We start from the raw sequence: 21,319 nt of genomic DNA on the forward strand, positions 1-21,319 counted from the left end.
GTAATATGGCACTGGTTAGTGGCTGGATGACAGCCGTCCTTGATGACATAAATTTAGTGGTATGTGTTACTGCAAGGAACAAAGGAGTTAATCAAGAACAAAACTGGATATAAGAAGCCTTACTGTGTGTAAATACATACTGAAGTTGTTGCCATACGCTTGTGATACAGAGTGAGTGTGCTGTGGTTTAGTCTCCTAATATTCCTTTTGGAGATTCATTTTTATGTTCATTTTCTGGGTTAAGTGGCAGTGAAACTGAGAAACACGTCCGGCAGTCAAATAATTACCCTGGTTGAAGACGCTCACAGCTTTTTACAGAGAAGAAAATATCATCCAGATGATGAATAGAAACAACTCCTCCTTATGTAAAAGAAGCACAATAATAAATTACATTGTTTCACTTCTGTTCTCTATTTTTAATTTGCAGTATGATATAGAAAGGCAGGTTTCTCCCTCTGAGCTTTATAGGACTTATTAAAGAAATGGGAGGCTTTTTTTAGTAATCATTACCAGGATATAGCTTGTGTTTTGCCTTTAAGGTGATTCATTCTAGCTTTGGTACCCCTGCACTGCAGAGAATTACTGTGTGCTGGCATTATGGAAGTGAATACGTAACCCTTGCATGTATCCTGCTTCCTTCTGGACTGCCTAAGTGTGCTGGTCTGGTAACAGGTGGAGTTGTGTCTTGAAAGTAAATTAAGATGTGGTGGTCTGGAGATGGCCTTCAGAAGAAACAACAGGTCTCAATGTTCTTTCAGTTTTTGGCATTTGTCTGTGACTGATTTTGTGCAGGTTCTGTTCTGAACACCATTTCTCTGTAGTACAAAAGCTGATGGGCTAAATATCCATTCCTCTATATTCCATTTTTCTGTACCTGGCTGTAGATGTGCGATTTTCTTCTGTCCAATTAAGCTCAGTAGAAGCACTATGAGTGCTTCCCTGTAATCCTTGTATGTCGGTGTTTTCAGAGTTTCATCTGGCAGTCAGACCAGAGGCTTTTTTTTTTTCCAGATATGGAAGAAGGTATGCTAGTAGGAACAGAACAGCTTGGATCAATAATATGAACATGGTCCTGTGGTGCATGCAATGGTTTTGTGATGCCGTGGCTAATGCACCTGCTTTCCTTTTAGCATGAGTTTGGGCAGACTGAACTATATACTTAGCTATTTGGGATGCTGTTTGCGCATATGAGAGTGCCAATCCTGCTGCTTCAAGCAGAGCTTTAAATGCTCACTTTAAATGCTCATTCCTCTCACCCTGTGTGTGGAGCAAAGGTTATCTCAGCAGTGCCCATGAAGTTGGCCTGTGGACCTGGTGTACTTGTTCTTGAGGGTATGGCCCAAAGCAGCCCCTGCAGAGACAGTGGTGTACGTGTGTGCATAGGCCAAGAAACTGAGCTCTAATTTCCTCTGGAAAAGGTGGACCCAGCTTTTGCTCCTTTTGGTCCTCTGATACATTTATCTTTGCCATTTAAAATGTTATCTTCATGCTTATTTTTAGTTTCTACCCTTTCTCTGTTGCACTTTTTTTACGTTTTAATTGGTTAAATCAGGAGACTTGTGGCTGATTAATGTTTCCTCTCTGCAGCTGGATCATCTAGAACAGGCATCAACCTTTCCATACCTCATATACTTCCAGTTCCTTTTCAAACAGACATGCACTGTTTCTGGACCTTCCTGTCTTTCCTCACCTGCTGTCAGTTTCTGTTGCACCTCTCCTGGATGCATTGTTGTTCCAGCTGTGCATTTGCATTTCATGATTTTATTCATGTGGCCAGAAATTATGTGTGAAACCTTCCTACATCAACAGTAAAGACAGTGGTACTCAGGTAACACCTTTTGGCAGTAGATTCTCACCTGAATTGTGTTAACAGTTTCAGTGCTGCTCCCCTGTGAATGAGGGTGTTCAACAAACACATGAGAAGATTGACTTCCATAGCTGGAACGTTTCATATTGAGGAGTGAAATAAGATTATGATAATTTTTCTTTTTCTTTTTTTTTATTTTCACAGTATCACAGTATGTTAGAGATTGGAAGGGACCTCAAAAGATCATCTAGTCCAATCCCCCTGCCAGAGCAGGAACACCTAGATAAGGTTACACAGGAATGTGTCCAGGCGGGTTTTGAATGTCTCCAGAGAAGGAGACTCCACAACCTCCCTGGGCAGCCTGTTCCAGTGTTCTGTCACCCTCACTGAGAAGAAGTTTCTTCTCAAGTTTAAGTGGAACCTCTTGTGTTCCAGTTTGTACCCATTACCCCTTGTCCTATCATTGTTTGCCACTGAGAAGAGCCTGGCTCCATCCTCGTGACACTCCCCCTTTATATATTTATATACACTAATAAGGTCACCCCTCAGTCTCCTCTTCTCCAAACTAGAGAGACCCAGCTCCCTCAGCCTTTCCTCATAAGGGAGATGCTCCACTCCTTTAATCATCTTAGTTGCCCTGCACTGGACTCTCTCCAGCAGGTCCCTGTCCTTCTTGAACTGAGGGGCCCAGAACTGGACACAATATTCCAGATGCGGTCTCACCAGGGCAGAGTAGAGGGGAAGGAGAACCTCTCTCGACCTACTGACCACCCCCCTTCTAATACACCCCAGGATGCCATTGGCCTTCTTGGCCACAAGGGCACAGTGTTGGCTCATGGTCATCCTGCCATCCACTAGCACCCCCAGGTCCCTCTCCCCTACACTACTCTCTAACAGGTCGTTCCCCAACCTATATTGGAACCTGGGGTTGTTCCTGCCCAGATGCAGGACTCTACATTTCCTGCATAGACGAAACCCCCTATGAGTCAGGCGGTTACAAGATCACTCTTCTTACTCCTTTCTTTATTGTACTTTATGGTTAAAAGAAAAGTCAGTTTTGATGTGCTCTGTCTGTTGTTCATCCCAAATGCTAATGGGTTTATTGTCATGATTTCTCTCTGTCATAGCAGATCAAGATTAGAGGTGATTTGCTGTCATTAGAGATAGTTAAAATTATTAAAGATCATTCGCTAACACTGGTTGCATCTGGTTTCTTCTGAGGTACGCCTTGTTCTACTTAATTCATTTGCATAAAACATGATTGTGAACTGATGTCTTTATGATGCACTTTTCAGATTAGTGGTGAGGGGTGGTAAAGTTTGCACACTGTCATACCAGATTGCTGAGAGAAGTTCCTTCACATTAAAAAAAACGGTAGGTTTGTAATTAAGTGGGGATTAGGTTTTGAGCTTTGCATTTGCACTTCAATTCAAAAAAAAGTGGTGTTCTCTGCCCAAGACTGTGCGTAGCTATAACCATCATTTGTGAAGCTCGTGCATTTGTTAATCTCATGGGAAAGTTCCAAACTTGTCAGTTTTTATAAATTGCTGTCTTTATGACAGGAAACTGGGAAGGGAAGGGTCTTGAATCTGAGTGGAACAGCAAGGAGAAAATAGAGACTTGAGGACAGATGTGTCCCCAAGTCACTATTCTCTATGGTGGAAGCAACGCCCAAAGCAAGGGTCTTGCTGAAAGATTGGATACAAGCCATGGGAACTCTATAAGCATCCGGTAAATGTTTTGGCTGGCTGAGGAGAAGACCTCCTGGAGGACAATTAAAAACTAACAGGCTTTTTCTTGCTTTGTTTTATTTCTGTTCGGTGCTTTCTAAACATAGCAACTATTTTTATATATTTGTTGGTGGTAATAAAAACTATCCTTCTAACTGAACACGTCATCTGTTGAGAATGATTTGAGGATGAATGGCAAGCCATTGTCAACATGGTAGTGAGTCATAAATGGGGGTTCAGTCATGCTTGTAGCATCTGGCACCCTCTGGCGAGATTGGGATTCTAAGCAGTTCCTAGATGGTCTGTCCCTAAGCAACATAGACTGGCTTAAGAGCTCGTAAAGTACCTCCTTTTCCAAGCATCCCTGACAGGACTGTGAGTAGGTGGATAAACTTAGCTTCCATTGAGTTTGTATTCACGCTCACAATTGACTTCATGATGTGAAATATCATTTACTATGAGCAGGAGTATTGTGGTGTGTGTCTGAAGGTCTATTACTCATGTGAGCACCTTCGATTGCTCTTGCTTACTCTAGAAAAGTGATAGGTTAAAGGCCAAAAGCCCAGTACAAGATTTTTAACATGGTGCAAAAAAGCAGTAAATCTACACAATTTGTCTAAACAAAATAGTTTTAAAATTCAAAACGCTATAGAATGAAATTATTAAAATGCTCTGAAGATTACATTGTTATTTTTGGTTTATTGGGTCTGCTTTATACTTCTGGAACACAGATCTGTTATAATCTGTAATTGCACTGTCCAGAGCAAATACTTTGTTCTGTGTGTTAAATGCCTCAATGAAATGGGAAGAAGGAAACTGGTTGATGGACATGACTTAATCCTTTGGCAAGGCATGTAAAGCTCAGATGTTTCCTATGCAGCAGATGCTTTAACTGAATGTTATGAATTGCTCTCGTAAAGCACACTTTCTAATGGATGTCACTCTTTTTTTTCCCCCTACTTTTTTGCAGCAAGTGACCGGCAGAAGTTTTGGTGAGAAAGATTTTCGTTCGAGTTTAGAAAACGGCATTCTTCTGTGTGAGTAAGTAACACTTACAGTTTTGAGCCTTGAATACAATCTTGACTAGAGCTGAAATTAACTTTAGTTCATATGTCCAGATGTTGGTTTCCTTTTGCGAGTTTTGACATTGCGCACAGGTCTTTCACTGCAGCATCCTGTCAGTGCCAAAGCTATTGTTATGGTGAGGATTGAAATGTGGCTTAAAGAAAACAGGTTTTGCAGAGTGCTTCCCTCACTCCAACCCAGCTCCTTAGTTAAGTTATGTAAAGTAAAAATGATGTTTGCTTTTTGGTTTCCTTTTATGTAAAGATGTTAACCACAGATTGGCAAATGGTGTTCCACACCTGCCTGTGGACGTCTCTGCTATAGTGAGGTGTTTTGGACCAACTCCAGGTCCAAACACTGTCAAGAGTTAGCCATCTGAATACCGTCAATACTCAGCTGCTTTTATAGTTCCTGGAAAGGTTAAGCATCCTCTAAATTTTACCTAAAGGTGTATTTGAATGATGTGTTTTGTGATTTTTGGACAAGAGACACAGGTTTGCTTTTGCACATTTCTCTCTGTGGTTTTAACAGCTAGGTTTTAGACAGTCTTCCAAAAGCATGTTGTGGGCTTAGATACCAAAGCTGGTGGCTTTTAAGAGCAATTTTGAAGCGTTCCCTAATGCCCATAGTTCTTTGAAAATCCCAGGCAGGTCATTGGGAGTTTTGGGAGAATCCACTGATCTGAATCATGTGTATCGACCAAATTCTTTGCCTGAGCAGGCAGGGTTGTCACTGAAGTTGGTAAAAGCTGACTTTGCACACAAGAAGGAAAAAGCCTATGAAGAGCTGAATGCATATTGAAATTTATAAATGAGATCTCCTGAGATGTTTAGCTGGATCATTGAAACTATTGCTTAAGTTTTATACTATGAAAGGTACTGGAATTTGGAAACAGTTTTCAGCAGTAGAGTTGAGCTAACATCCTGTAACTCAACTCTAGGTAGCTTACAATAGCTCAAAACCTACTTGTGTAAATAGTGTTGTATATCTCACTGGTGTCATTAATCAGACAGCTTGAACTTTAGCTATTAAAGGAGAAATATACAGGAAAGGAAATTATATGATCTAGTTTGATTGTAGTTGCATGTCTTTGCTGAGGAGTGGCTTTGGGACGAGGGAAGTAGTTGTTACTGTTGATCAAAAGTGGTGTAACTTGGAAGGAGCATGTAGTTTACCCCTTTGTATTTAAGGCTTGCCTCTTGGACAAGATCTCTTCTGGCTGGTCATGGGAAGTACAGTGTGCTGAATCACTTCACAGTGCTCTTTAAAAGTTAAGGTTGAATTGCATTGCATGAAAAGTAAGGGATGTGTATTTCAAGATTAGATTGTAATCTTATCTGCAAGTAAGCAGTGGTAGTCTAATTTAAATGCTGTAAATCTTTAAGATGTAAGCTTAACTAACTAATGTTTTGCTAATAAAGTGAATAAATATGTATTTTCTTAGGAGGCTGAGAGCTCCAGTAATAAGCAGGTCAAGGGACAAAACTTGGTTATACTACTAAGTTGTTCTGTGATGTTGGGCAAATTGTTGTCTGTGGCCTACACAGCCTGAAAACTCAGGCAGACATCACTGCAGTGGTTATAAATGATTCATTTATGTCTAGCAACTATCCAGGTATCTTAATAAATGAAAGCTAATAAAACTGTGTGATGCGCAAAGCTTGAACTGTCAGAATGGACATGTTATGAACCACCAGCCTGAATAGTGGAGCAGCCCTGCATGAGTGTGCTAGCCACAGACACAAGCCTTGTACCTGCCTCCCTGGTAGTGCTTTTGCTGTGGCTGGCATCTCAATCTGGCCTCATGACACTTTTTATAGCTTGATGCACTCAACTCAGGAGCTGAGGAGCATGTTTAAACAATGCAGGGTGCTCTGAAGTGGCAAGCTGACAGATGAGAGTAACACAAGCCCTTCCTTCTTTCTGGATGTTTGAAAGCCCACTTGTGTAGTTGCCCTGGCACCCAGCTGTGCTGAGAGGCCAGTGACTATGACTTGTGTTTGTCTGAAATGAGTCCATGGCTTTTTAGCATAGCTCTCTGACATCAGTCCAGATGGTGATTTCAGTAAGTGACATAATAGCTAGGCAGAGGGAATTCTTGTTCTGTTCTTGCTTTGTGTATTAAATTCTCATATGGAAAGGCTGAAGAGTTTCCTGGCTATGCTTCTGCATGGGTGGGCAAATATGCCTTTCTGGGCTCATGGTGGAAAACTATATGAGGGAGGAATACAACACCAGTAGCAGGAAATATCACTAGAAATCCCAAATTTCCGCTCCAGCACATTCTATGTTTTGTGGGGCTTTGTTTTGGTGTGGTTTTTTTTCTTCTTACATAGCTTTAACATTTAGGTTTGACCCAGATATTATGAGAAGCTAGAGGATTAATCAGGAATAAATTAGATTTGGTTGTTGCAGCGCTCAGGTGTTCCTATTCTATGGATTCAGGCATCTGAATGAAGGTTGACTGCAAAAGAAAAAGTATATGCTGTCTCCATCCATCCCCTGATTTGAGTAGTTCTGAAACAGCAGATAAGGAAGCAGAAGTTGGGTTTATTTCTAACCATGCTACAATTGCTATTAATAAGTTTAAAAATTGCTACATGAAGACAAAAATACATACATCTTCCTGCAGCCTTGTCCCATTGTTACTGCTCTAATATTCTTGCAAGTGTGTTTTTAAGTGAGCAGTTCCTTTCCATTCTACTTGACATGCACCTCCCCTTGCCCAGCTCTGCTACTGCAGGATTCCTTCTTTCATGCTGGTCAGTCAGCAGTTAGGGGTGTCTCTGTGTGAATGTGAGACTTGGAAAATCCAAGTTATTTATTTTCTTTGATATGACTATCCAAGTATATCGAAGGGTTAATAATATGTCCAATGCATCTGTAAGCATTTCTGACATGCAGTTGGGATCATATTTTCTCTCAAGCTTTCATCTGGAATCAACCAGTACTGGGATTCCAAGAATCCTGAGAGTTTGTATCAGTAGTAATGAGATTCTAATGTCAGGAATAGGACGAAATCATAAGGAAGAGTAACAACAATAACAACTGGGACACGGATCCTGGGCAAAGGATCTCAAATAACAAACTCCAACTGAATTCAGAATTAGATAGCAATAGAAATTATTTGGCTTTGCAGTGGAGTCCAACAGTGTCATGATTGTGTGTAATACCTTGGGTACTGTATGTAGAACAGTTTAGCCCTGTGTCTGTTTTATAAATGTATATAAATCAACTTATAGCAGTAAATGCAGGCATAATAAATCTTTTATTTTTCTGAAGCATGAAAGTTTTAACGAATATTTAGCTGCATATCTTGAGAAGTCAGGGCATAAACATATAAAAGAGAAAGAGGAATTACTGTATGTGGTTAAAGATGGATGCCACTTGCGTATACAGTTCTGTATACCAATTTATGAGCATTTTCCCAAACTTTTCTTTGTTTCTTAGCACACTTATTTTGTGTATTAGCACATGGTGTTTTGTAGCTTAGTTAGATACGCAGAAACTATATGTATTTTTTGAAACCAGGAGTCTTTGACTCTTTTTTTGTTATTTTTTGAAAGAGCAGATATGAAGATATTTTACTGCTTTTAAGTAATCTTGGTAAAATTGGGCTTGTACAGTGAATTAAGGGCAAAGTTTCATACTTTTTCTCATGTAGGACAGTATCTAGGAAAGGCTAGATTCAGCTATGCGTGTTAGGAATGTATGCTCTTAAAAACTACAAGAAAGTATTTAGGTTTTACTTTTAAATAAAAGAAAAAAGCAAAAAGTTAGTCATGCACATAGATTAATAGTATTTTAAAAAAATTAAGTGAGGCTATAAATCTGAGTGAGCTGAAAGTGACTGTGATCAAGAATTACTTAATGGATTTTATAATTTATTCTGTCATGAGAATAATTTTCTTCTATAAATAAATCTCCTTAGCTTGTGTTCTCCATGTCACTGGTGATGAATGAGCAGCTTTTTCTCAGAGAGCAGAGTTTCTTTGGGCTTGCATCATGGTTCTAGTACATCTGACCAAGCTTTGGGCTGACATGAATGCTGTTTTCAGCAGGGTTGGATATGTGCCAGATCAGTGAAAGTGTAATGCTGTGTAATAGTAAAACATTGTCTTCTGAGTCAATGGTACTGTAACCTATGGAGAATAGTTTTCACTGTATATATCATGTTTCAGTTGTTTGGTTGTTTAAAAATCAGGTTTTTCTTGCAAATTAATGTCACTTATGTAAAATTGCCATGCCACTTATGGAGACCTGGCAGGGGAAAACAAATAGTCATCTTTGTGGATTGTAGGATTTTGCAGATATGTTATTCTACTTGTCTGTCAGTGACATAGGCCTGGCATCAGTTCAGCACTTGGCTGTATAGCGTACAGTGCAGATATTCTTGTCTTGCCAGATATCAAACTGGAGAAGTTAGTGGATGCCCAGGCCTTACGCTTAATTAAGCTTTTACTTGAATTTCCTGTTCCTGGAAACTAAGAAGGTATTTGAGTTTCATAGGCATACTTGAAGTTCTGAATGTGACCCATGCCTTGAGGTGAGAAGGGATTGGTGTTCTATGTTTTTCAAGCTCTGCATTGTAAAGCCAAAACATTATCAGCATCATGGATTTGGCTTGTCTCCAGTTTAGAGGAATGGGCCCCAAGGCTCATTAAGCATTAAGATTTAGGTTCATGTGAGGACATCTGAAACAGTTTTATATGAATCTGAAGTTTTTAATCTTTAAGTTTTATTGCCATGTTATAATGAAAAGCTATTTATTAGTACGGTTTAGGTGAGGGGTCAGAGGTATAACATAAACCGTAGTGCTCAGCTGTGTGCATGAGAAGAGGAGAATAGCATTGAAGGGTGCGCTTGAGTACAGCCAGAATGGCCTGTCTTTGTATTTATGTTAAAATAATATGCATCTCAGCAGACTAAATAGTAGAGTTTTTTCAGTGGAGCTTGGTTAATTGACTGGCACGAGACTGTGGAACACTGACCCATTCAAATGGAGTGCTGCTCAAGTGCATAGCAAGGTAATCCTGTGAGAGGTTTCAGCTTTCCAAGAGCGTATGTTATATTGGCTATGCATTTTGGACAATTATCCATGGACACTGCTACTCAGTGTAAAACTGTGTGTGAATTGCAAATCCATCGGTGCATAGGAAGCTCTTCACGTCAGTTGTTACAGTGGTAGGTTCCGTATCAATAGCTTCAAAAGCTATTTATACACAGTCTTCCTGGTTGCCTTTCTTGAGCTCTTCTGCAAGGCCTCTGTGTTCTTCATATTTTTAGTCTTTGGCAGAGCAAGACCCATGCAGTTCTGTGTTTGGCATACTTGTTTTCTCAGTGCTGCATATTTGCATAGTTCTTTATTCACCTTTTATTTATAAGCCCTTTGTGGACACAGTTCTGTCCTCCTTGTTAGAAAAGCACCTTGTTCATCTGATCCTAGATAAATAATGTCAGGGGCATCATTAGCAAGCCCTGAAGAATGTTTTCCCAAAAATGTTTTTGTGACCTCTGTATTTTGAAAATTCTTTGCCACTTCCATTGCAACAAAATATTTTGAATTTTCATGGCCTGCTGTTTCAATGTGATTTGTTCATCTTTAAGACTAATAGTGGATTTTTCTCTCATTTGCAATATTTGGGGTCATTTTGAAGCTGCTACCAGAGCATGAGTTTAAAATATGTGGATGCTGAAGCTGTCTGGGCTAATAATTATCAAGTGCTGAAAGGCTGCTTGTAAGAATGTGACTCTGTAAAACCCAGTTTGAAAAGAGAAATGTCTCCATTAAGGTTTACTGTGGATAGAATTTCCTGAACTCTCAAATATGAAATGCCCTTTTACTTTAAGATCAGGTCATTAGTCAGCTTTTCTTTTTAGGAATATGATCTGTTATTTGAGCAAAGAACTCTGTTGGATACCCATCCCTCCAGCCTGGATTGAGCTGAGCACACATCACTTCACCCTTTCTTTTTTTTCCATTTCTGAAGCTTATTTTCTGAAAGTGCTTCTCTTCCATTTCCTCTTAGAAACAAGGGCTTTTTGGAGGCTGGGTTTTAGCAGCCATACTCTAGAGTATTTTCTTAACTGACGTTTTCTTGCAAGAATTTCATGGGCAGTTGTCTTGGTGCTTTTCATTAGATCTTTTATCAGCTGTTGCCTGAAACGCCTTCTTTTCCTGGCAGAAGTTTTTCACATTCTTAACTGGTGATAAATAACTCCAGGAAGGTCTAATAAGTTAGTCACACAGCGCTAGTACTGATTTCAGCTTGTCTGCTCTGCTGTGGAGATACCTTATCTCTTCAAATGCCAAGCCTTGGGGACAGCACCAAATAGAGCACTTGATTCTTCCCATACTTACCAGAACTGGTTTTTATTGGGGGAAGGAAATGACCTAGCTTCTCCCTGTGAGTGGGGATGGAGCAGCTTTTCACTTGCATTTTGTCCTGCCGTTTCCATAAGGTAAGGCAGCTGTAAGGTTTTAGCTCCTATGCAGTGTTTTACTGTGCTTCATTTAACAGCTAACTACAGAAGAATCCAAGCCAGCACCAGGGGAAAGGCAGGATGGCTGTGTAGATGTTGGACTGAAATTGACAGGAGAACTTTGGGAAGTGAAGAACAGAATGTTGTCCTGAGTCAGGACCCGTGCATACATACTAGGGGTGGTGAGCAGAAATCCCAGCAGAGAGTGTTTAAAGGGTCTAGAGAATAGTTCAGGTCTTGTACAGAGACTCAAGTGTTATGGATGGAGCCTGAAGAGGCTTTATTTTATCCTGGCTTGGATTATTGTCTTTTGGGTGTTTGGTATTGTTGATTTGTTTGTTTGTTGTTTGGGTGTTTTTTTTCCTTCATCATATTTTGATTTAAGTTCCTCTAAGAACTATTTTATCTGTGTTTCCTTTTGTCATGTTTTTGCTTCTTTTACTGTTAAAAAGTTCCTTGAGATTTCATAATCATTTCTTCCCTCTCGTCGTAGCAGTGAAACTCTGGTAATATCAGGTACCCAAAAGGCTCGATAGAAATATTAGTCTTTATATTTGTGTTCTTTTTCCCTCCCTGTGTCATTTTACTTCTTGTGTAAGTAACTGTTAATACTCCACAATGATTTTTGTGAGAAGCAAGTTGGCTGAAGGCTAAAGTTTCCCCAAGTCCTCCCTAAGTTTGTTTTTACAGTCATCTCTAAAATGTCTGCTGGTCACCCGACTTTACCTACCAAAAAAAATCAAGCTTGAGGTATGTTCCTATGTCGCCTTTTGCAAACGGTATGGAAGGACATTGTTTTATGGTTTATTTCAACCAAAATTCCCTTATCTTGTGGAACGAGACCTTAAATTAGCAGTATCTTACTGAAGGGGAAGGAAAAAGGATAAAATAATGGAAGATTTAACATCATACTATTTTGCTATCTCTCAGGACTGCTTAGTTGTTCCATTGCCATCTGTTTTCCTAGATGCAGGAGTATGAAAAATAGTACCCCACAAAATTTCCAAGCAAACAAAAAACCCCAACAAAACTAACATTTCTGTTGCAACTTTGACGGTTCCACACTCTGACCATTTATACAGTAGCTCACCAACCTTGGCATAGCAGAATGTAGTACATAGTGATGCAAAGGTTTTGTTTTTTAGAAGATGCACATCTGCTTGAGGATTTTCTATGTCTGAGCAACACAAGTGTAAGAAAAAAAATAGCTAAATTTGTGCTTGGGAAAATCTGGGCTTGCAACTGGTGGGTACTCAGTTCAACTCAGGACCTGCTGTGCTTCAGCCCTCTGTCTGAACCTGTCAGTTGGGACCTTAGTACCTTCTTTAGACTGATCAGTATTGCTAAACTGGCCAGACAGATCAGATAGAGGATCTTAATATGCCATCAACTAGGTATATGTTTTTTGAGCAAGTGCCTTCAAGTGTCTTCCTGCTGCAAGAATGGTGGTGAAAATAACTTGTCTAAAGTGATTTGGAGGTGGGACCTCGACTGTATGTTGTAGCAAGGCTGCCCTCTGTGACCGGGTACCAAGGTGATATGGTTAACTTGTAAATGTTGTGAAAATAAAGCACTGAACAATGCGTGTGTGTTTCAGCTGATGAAGAAGCTGATGGGTTCTGTGTTGCTCCTCTAACACTTGTCTTGCCATTGTGTTTTTCATGCCTTTCTCAGGGATGGCTGCAATACAAATATATTTTAAAATATATTTTTAAAGATTTTATTTAATGTCCTAGAATGAGCCATTCAGCAAGATTTCTGATGGTTTAAGTTATCGGTTTTTAAGCTGAGACATGACTGGGGCCGGGTAGGATTGGCAGAGCAAGAAAGTATGTGACTGGAGTTGTAGGGAAGTGCCAGGGGAAGGTGCGGGTTAGTGTTTTCTTCCATGCAGACTTTTGCCCCTGGGCTGTAGCACCAAAATGGCAGGATTTTTGTTTGCCCATATTTCAACAAAAACCTATCAGAGCTCACAAGACTTTACATATGAAGATAGATGCTCTATGAGAGTCTAAATCGGCATAGACAATTTTGTTGTGTGTGTATTGACCTACGTAGGAAGTGGTGCATTCAGTTGCTTTTCCGAGAAGCAGGGAGGGATAGTAATTGTGTGAGTGAAGGTGACCGCTGAGACACTCTGCGTAAGCAGTGCAGCTTCTCAGCCAGGTTGGTGGCAGAGCAAGCTTAAGCCCTTGGTAGTTTGACATCTGGGCTGTTGCTGTAGATCAGGCAATACATCAGAAGCGGCCAGTCTGCTCTGGAAGAAATCTCTCTTTGACACATTCTGCAGTGAACAAGTCCTGGGGCTTTTGGTGCCAGACTGTTTAGAGATGTTTCCAACAGGAGGTAAACATTTTAATAATAGAGGCCTTTCTTCCTCAGACTTTTCCGTCTTGCCCCATCCCATTTCCTCCCTCTTCAGACTCCAACTGGTAATCTAAAATGTTGTTTATTCCCTGCTCCTTTCCTTCCTCTCGTTTTATCCTTTTCCCATATTTCACAGGGAAGCCTGTACAAGCCATTTTGAAGATTTATTTAAAATGAGCTTTGGCATTTGAGGTTTCCATTAAGACCTCTTTATTTTACTTCAGTTACTGTGTGTGGCTTTTGATCTTCACCTGCAATATTGGTTACGGTGCCTGATATATTCCCATTTGAGTAATAAAGAAAATGAGATGCTTAGCTGATATTTATTCCTTTATTCCCTGAAAAGAATAAGCATATAGATGATTGAAACCAAAGCAGAGCTACAGTATTTGGTAAGAAATGCTCTGACTAAAAAAACAACAAAAAACAAAAAACAAAAAACCAAACAAACAAAAAAAAAACAAACCAAAAAACCACAACAAAAAATGCCAAAAAAGAGTAAACAGAAATCTTAAGTTGCCTGTTGCAGCAGCTAAACAGAAAAGAATAGTTCTGTAAGGTTGTTGCTGTGCAAGGATTAAAGATAGGTTAGTGCATTTTGGAGGAAAAGAAGTAATATTTGTCTTCCATTTGTGAAATAAAATTGCAGGTTATAGGAAGGGAGATGTGAGGTTTTTTTCTTGCCATTCTGTGCAAAAAGTGAATTGTTTGTGTATAATAGTATATTCTTTCATCATTTGTTTTTAGGACATAATAGTGTTAGATTCTACCCTAAGCAGAAGGCAGGACTAGTACAGCGATTCCAGGGTTCCAGAGTTTTTAACTGCAAGAAGATGAAGAAAATACCTGAAACACCAAAACAATGTCATTCCCATTGGGTTTGTTGCCACTCCCGATTATGGTAGTGTTGAAGATACAGCTACTCTGAGTGTGTAATAACACAAGTACAATTCAGGACAAATTGAACAGAAGCTTTATTAACTGTGGTCATAGAGAACACTTAGAATAGCATCTCCTCTTCTGCTCCCCTGTTCTCTCCAAGGGATTGCAGAAACCCAACCTGTATACTGTTCTGGAGAAAAAAGAAAGACATGAGGAAAAATGATCATTTCAGTGTTAACAAAGCCACGTTAACAAACTCCTTGGAGGGATGGGCTCCTTAATGAGCTTGCAAAATGCCACAGTCCTAAGAAGGAATCCAGCAGTAAATAACGTGATACTATGGAGAGATGACTCTTGGTGGAGCCTGTAGGAGCGGCATAATTTGTGTTATCTTAGCTCAGAAGTAGGGAGTTGGAAACAATCACAGACTGTTAGTTTTTAGCTGAAAGGAATATTCTTTTAGGTAGGATAAACTTCTTAGCCAGACCTCTCAAATATTAAATATTAATCATTTTACTGCCACAGTAAGCTGCCAGATGAGTCAGTTCTTGAATGGAGACAATGTCAGCACAAAGAGAGATTGCTCTCTTCCATAGTGACTATCCTTGTTTCTAAAGAGTTTTAAATCATCATAGACGTCTTTATTTCTCTTCAAAGATCTTGAATTTGAAGCGAGAATCTTGACCTGAAGACTTCCTTCCCAATGGATGGGACTGGTTGAATTTCCCTTTGGATAAAAGGCATAAGGGTTTTCTCTTGGGGGAAAGGTGGTAAAGAAACAGTGTTGCAACAGGATTTTATAATTAAAATTTCCTTCTTTTAGGGGCTTAGTAATTTTCTGGAATATTCTAACAAGGAGCAATGTCAGCACTTCTCATAACATGTTCATAGATGGTGAGGAACTGTTTTTAGGGGAGTTGCTAATCTTTGGACCCTGAAAAGTGTTCAACTGGCGTATCACTGGCCTAATGATGTTTTTCATGATGAGGTGGGTTTTTTGGGTTCCCTTCTTATTTGTGTTCTTACACTTATATTGTATGGTGACCTCTGTTCTCAACAACATATGCAAGGATGGCATTTAATTCGAAGTACAGTTGCAGAAAAATAGACAACCCACCCATAAAATCTATGTCTTTTCTCACTTGCCTGCAGTGCAGAAACTGCTGGACTGTTCTTCCCAAGCTACAAGCTGTTGTGATACCCAGATGCCTTCTGGGTTTCTGCTCTCAGGCCTTTATAGGCATGACCTGTCTCTAGGCAATGGAGCCAGACTGATGTGACAATTCACCCAGAGCCTGTCAAGACTGATGTGATTTAGATCAATTCAGGATAGAAAATAAATATTGTTGAGGCACTGTACTATGGGTATTTTTCCCCCTAGTCTTTCCTCATTTCAGTGGTAGAACTTTGGCCGCACACATGTGTTTTCAGGAGGGGAGAAAGGGGAGAGTCTTCCTTTCCAGCCACATTGAAATCCTTATGTGCTGGGACAAGTGTTTGATAATTTGGATTTTGTGACTTGCCACTCATAAATACTCCTTTCTTGTAACAGGTTGCTGAATGCAATAAAGCCGGGATTGGTAAAAAAGATCAATAGACTACCGACCCCCATTGCAGGTTTGGTAAGTATATAAAATGAAAAATCTTTCAGTGCTTCTTTTGCACCTTGATTTTATTGACTGTGTAATTCAGATAGCAATTATTTTTGTAATTTGAATTCTTCTAACCTACTAAACTCAGTCCCTCTGAAATCTCTGTGTAGTCACCTTAAAACTTGCCAGTCTTTCTTTCAGAAGAGGGCAGTGTTAAAGAGACAGAGTATATTTTTAGAGGTTTTCTTGGTTATATGTCATCTCCCAGTTGGGGTGATAGATTTAGAAAGACTGGAAAGGGTATTAGAAGCCATCACCACAAAAAGATATTTTTTTGGAAAGAAAACTTCTTGTATATTTTGTCTCATTTTCTCTTTCCCCAAAATACCACAGTCTGCAGATAACATTCATTGCAGGACTGTCTAGGGAACTGTTTTATGTTGACTTTAAGGGCAGAGTAAAAGTTGGCTAAAGTCTGTTATAAGCAAGGAAGACCACAGAAGATGTGCTGACAGCCCGTGGGCTCTCAGTGGCGCCGGGTGCTCAGGAGGTCACCTCAAGGGGTAGCACAGTCCTGTGCCTGCAGCTGGGAGGAAGGTGGGGGTGTCAGCAGGCATTTGGTCTAACAGGGTTAGCCATGTAGAAATATGGCTGTATTGATTTTCCCTTGTGATGTGACTGAGAATAAAAGTACCCTTGAGCATGTGGAAGGTGGCCATTCTCAATTTAGACTAATGATATACTCACATACCTGGCTCCTTCCTGTTTGGGCATTACTGACCTAGTTTAGTTGTGTGAGATTCAGAGTGTATTACTTGCTGATAGCTGAGGTTAATGTTCCTTTATATGAACCACATTAAAATGTTTCAGTGTATTAGAAACCTTGTTACATTCATTTTCTAATTGGTTCTGTAATGTTATTACATAGCCTTTAAGGCTATTCAACCCTGTAGATTGACAGGCATATTTCTGCCTGAATACTACCTAGTATTAGGATTTAAGTTGTGATCCCCACCATCCTTTCTCTAAAGTTTCTTTGTGTGCCTTTGTTTTGCCTCTAAAACCCATCTAGTTTTATTCCTACAATCTTATTTGAAATGAACATTTGACATAAACAGCTGCAAAAGATACCAGTAGTGCAGTTTTCTTTTCCTTGGCTCCCTTTCAGGATAGACTCAATTTTTGTTATGACTGTTTAAAGAGGATAATATTCAATTACATTGGTTTTTTTCCTATTCATATGTAAAATCCCAAAGGTAAGGTGGTTGTAGTAGGAGGGACATAGACAAAGTCATGATATATTTGCAGTTTACTCATTCCTTGAGATAAATCTCTCTTGCAAGATGTGTATTTTCAAAGCATTACCAAAAAGAACCCAACCGGTTTTCAGGCTATAAATGACACAGTAGATCTTTTTTTGTGTTGGACAGTGACATTTTTACCTCTGTACTGTGTCCTCTACTTACCTTTAGTAATTACTTTGCTAAATAAGAAAAGTTCACTGGTGCTTCTGGCTTCTTGACATTACCAGTGGGTGTTTTTAACTGTTCTGTGAATAAATGGCTCCTATTGAAGCAAGTCATCCAAATATCCCCTTGCTTTTGAAGGTGTCTACTTCCATACCTGCTGACCTTTGTTGCCAATTTTTACTTACAGTGGTGAATGGCTGTTTTAAGGATTGCATGTGAATCTAAATAATCAAGTGTTCTAGTCTGTTATGTATATTTATGGTGAATTATTTTAAAGTACAGGCATCAGCAGTATGTTTGAGTGCAGTGTGTATCTTTCTTTTTTCCTCCTACCTGTACCTTATCTGTGTGTCTAAAAGAAAAATATTACAATATTGATGCTGTAGTCCAGAAGCAGTTACACTTCCTAGTTAGTTGACCACATATGAGGAACATTATTTATTGCGAGTTTTCCTTTATTATCTTAGCCTTGGTTGGCTTGACATAGTATATAGTTACTTCTTTCCAGTTATTTCACCCCAGTGAGTGTGATTTCCTCTAGTACACATGGAAATATTGTGAAAGCTTCAGTACCTTTTCTGCCTTGTGTGAGATACATGCTTTTGAACTCCTAGATACTGCTTCTGCCTAAAAATGTAACTTAATAATTCTAATAGAATTTATTAATTTATTTATTTATTCATTCATTTGCTGCTAGCATAAGTATTTAGTTCACTAGCAGAGACAATGGATAGGTTTTCTTTTTGGAAGTTGGAGCTAAAACTTGTGAGTAATTGTGAAGTACTCAAAGTGCCTTTTGTTTTATCTTAAACCTCTAGAGACGCAAACAGTCATACATTATCTAGCTCCACAAAATGTCTACTTGAGTGTAATTCTCCAGATGATACTCTACTTTTCTCCTTTGTTATTGTAAGGACAAATAAAGTATGCTATATTCAAGGAAAGTAACAGTAAACTTTAAGCCCGTATTGGAGGCATGCTGAGATGTTTAGCTAAGTGTTATCAGGTGTAAAAATTTTTGCCTGTATTTCACGTTTGAGTGACTTCTCGTAACACTGCTGTGAAGTATTATGTATAACTGGCCTAGTGTTGACAGATTGAATTCTGCAAACTTCTCCTTGTGTTTAAAGCTAAATGAATCTGCAGTTATTGTGAAATTCTTACCAGTGACTTCCTCATGTGCTTTGAGAGGGAACAGTTTATTTACAAACCTTTTGTATACCAGAACACCAATCATGTAAGCAAAACTTATTGGTTTTAGTCTTGTAGTGTTAAAGTAAGGACTGGAGAATCTGCAAACCACTGTACTGAGCAGAAGCCATATAAATGCACAAAGATGGTCTTTGTCTAGTTGCAAGTCGAAGTCAGGATGTGGATTGTATGCAGCATTACATATAGAATTACATATGTTCAGCTTTGCAGGCTTGTTTGTAATTTGCTTTGATCTCCAGAAGTGCTGACTGCTGCTGTTATCACAGCAGAAATGATACATTGCTTTAATGAAAGGTAGGACCAACGGTTTGGTATTCAGACTTACAGTGAGTATTAAATTTGATTAAATGCTTTCTCATTCCTGTTCAGTATTCACTAATCCAGAAAGCTAGTGCTCCCACCAAAAAGCAAATTCACAAAACACCCAAAGAGCATATTAAGCCTAGGTAGGAGTAACAAGCTTTGCTGAAAGAGCTGCATTGCCAGAAGTTTTCTCATGTGAAAAACTGATACTGAACATGTTTAAGACTGTCAGCTTTCCAGAAGCATCATTTCATGTATTTAATTGTGCAAGGCTGGAAAAGTATTTTGGCTTAGTTATTAATTTAAAAGACCATCTGAAGCTGCAGAAGTTTTGCAACAACGGATTGTTAGAGTACAAGGAATATAATTAATGTATAAGTGATTTTTACAAAACCAACATTTTTTTTAGAGAGTTGCTGTTGGTTTCTTTCATTGTGTATGATGTTCATAGGGGGCAGAACTGATTCGTTAGGTTTCTGCTAATTACATTTTTATACAACTATGCCTTATATATATAATTCCATAGAAATAGAAGATTTCCAGCATTGTCATAGGTAAGCTTTGCTCTATAATACTAACCACTGTATGTTCACTATCTTTTTTCCTCATAAAAAAAAAAATGTTCTAGTTTTTGTTTCCTGTCCCTGAATAATGTCACTCTGTGAGAAAAGAAAAGGTTCTGCCTTATCTTTTGTTTGACAGGGTTTAGGAGAGTTTATAGCATTACTTCAGTTCCTTGAACAATCCCCACAGGAGCTCAGACACTTACTTCAGAGGCTGTGTGAAAGAATCTCACATATAATAGTAGGAAGTAGTCAAGACAAAGTTGGAGGCCTGAACTTTAGCTTGGATCTTGGCTCGTGTTTCAGCACTACTGAATAAAAGTCTGTTTACTGTGACATCCAGTTTTCAGGCTGTGTACGGTACTCAACTTTATGACACTGGTATGATTTAGCAATGGAAAAAAATAGCTCTGCAAAAGTCACCTGGTTGCACAGTTGTTGCACCAGGATGAGCAGAACCGTAGCGTGCTGTTTAAAAAGGTTTGTTCCTTTGAAAACAAGGTGGTTTTTTTCTGTGATTATTTTCCTAGGAAGTTTTTCTTGGCAAAGTGTTCCCTGGGAACTTGCTATGAACCTTATTAAGAATAGCTACCTGTCTGCTGGTGCTGCTGATTTGCTTGTATGCTGTAGCATTGCATAAAATTCAAGTATTTTTTTTGACAATGCAGTATCCCAAAGAAATTTCAGCTTCATATTAGCTTTCAGAACTTGTGCTTCTAATTAGGTTCAGCAAAGGAGCTCTTTTTCTGTCATGTAGAGATGAACCTGAAAATGAAATTGCAAGACCCAAATATAGCCTAGTGTATTTCACGGAATTAAAAATAATTAGAGAAGATAGAGAAAGATATTAATTTAACTGATTAATTTAACTGATATACCTTATTTTTATCACTCTTTCCACTCATATGTCAGTCATTACTTTTTTTTTTTCCCTTAAAAAATTATCTTGGCATTATTCCATTTTATTTTTCACTCTCCCTTTAATTCATTGTAGTACTTTCTGGAAAGAGCCTGCTCCTACTTAATATCTAGATTCATAATATGATAATTTCTGTTTCATTATTTTGTACTTCTTGCAGCTGGACAAGTTCATTTGCCAGCACAATTGTAACCATAACAAAGTCTTGTGTAAGTTGTGGCATATGTGAAGTAAATGAAAGCAAAATCTCCTAACAGTCTAAAACCAGTAAGTTCTTGGCACTCACATCCAAAAAGCATTTTTCTGAAAGCTGATGGAAAGCAAAGTGTCAATATCACAGCAAAATGCTGTGCAAACTGTTCTGCCATGGTTTCTGTGGGTCTTCCTAGCTGAATGGTAATTGGCTTCTCTACATCTCCTGTGCCTGCCTTCGGTTCCGATATCAAATACTGAACTAAAATGATACTTAGGGTCTGGCCAGTGGTTCAGAACAGCACTGTGTACTTTGACTCATCACATGCTGTAATATCTATTGAATCCCTTCGCTAAAACAATATTATCCTCAAAAGAAAATGGTTTATATCGTTGTGTCCATGTATGTTTGGGTTTTTTACCCTCAAGCTTTCTAGACTCTGCCTTCAAATTCATTCTTTGTTTAGATTTCCTTGCCTATTTCTTCCGGTGTCATCTGAGCTGGACAGAGATATCTTATAAATTTCCTGTTTAGTGAATTTAGCTGCATGCTGTACCCACAAACATTTCTAATTCATGAAGGATACAAAACTAAACTAGCAGGTGTTTCCTAACCAGGCTGTTTGTAAACAGTCTGTGTGAAGCAATCTACAGTGATGCTGTAGTTAATTCATCACTGAAAAGGAAAACAGACACCAGTTCAAATTTGGCAGGAAGCATAGAAAAAGCAGCATT

The 21,319-nt window shown here is 39.0% G+C and overlaps 1 protein-coding gene across 1 annotated transcript in view; it reads left to right on the top strand.

Annotated features, from left to right (window-relative positions):
• LIMCH1 (LIM and calponin homology domains 1) overlaps positions 1 to 21,319 on the top strand; it is a gene marked incomplete at both ends in the record, with an annotated part of 176,857 nt that overhangs the window by 58,911 nt on the left and 96,627 nt on the right. The window contains 2 exons of the mRNA XM_080625851.1: positions 4,508 to 4,578; positions 15,887 to 15,956. Coding sequence (XP_080481977.1) covers positions 4,508 to 4,578; positions 15,887 to 15,956 — 141 coding nt within the window. The remainder of the gene's footprint in view (positions 1 to 4,507; positions 4,579 to 15,886; positions 15,957 to 21,319) is intronic.

The sequence above is a fragment of the Psittacula echo genome (assembly GCF_963264785.1).
Source record: "Psittacula echo genome assembly, chromosome: 1".
In the NCBI taxonomy this organism is placed as follows: Eukaryota; Metazoa; Chordata; class Aves; order Psittaciformes; family Psittacidae; genus Psittacula; species Psittacula echo.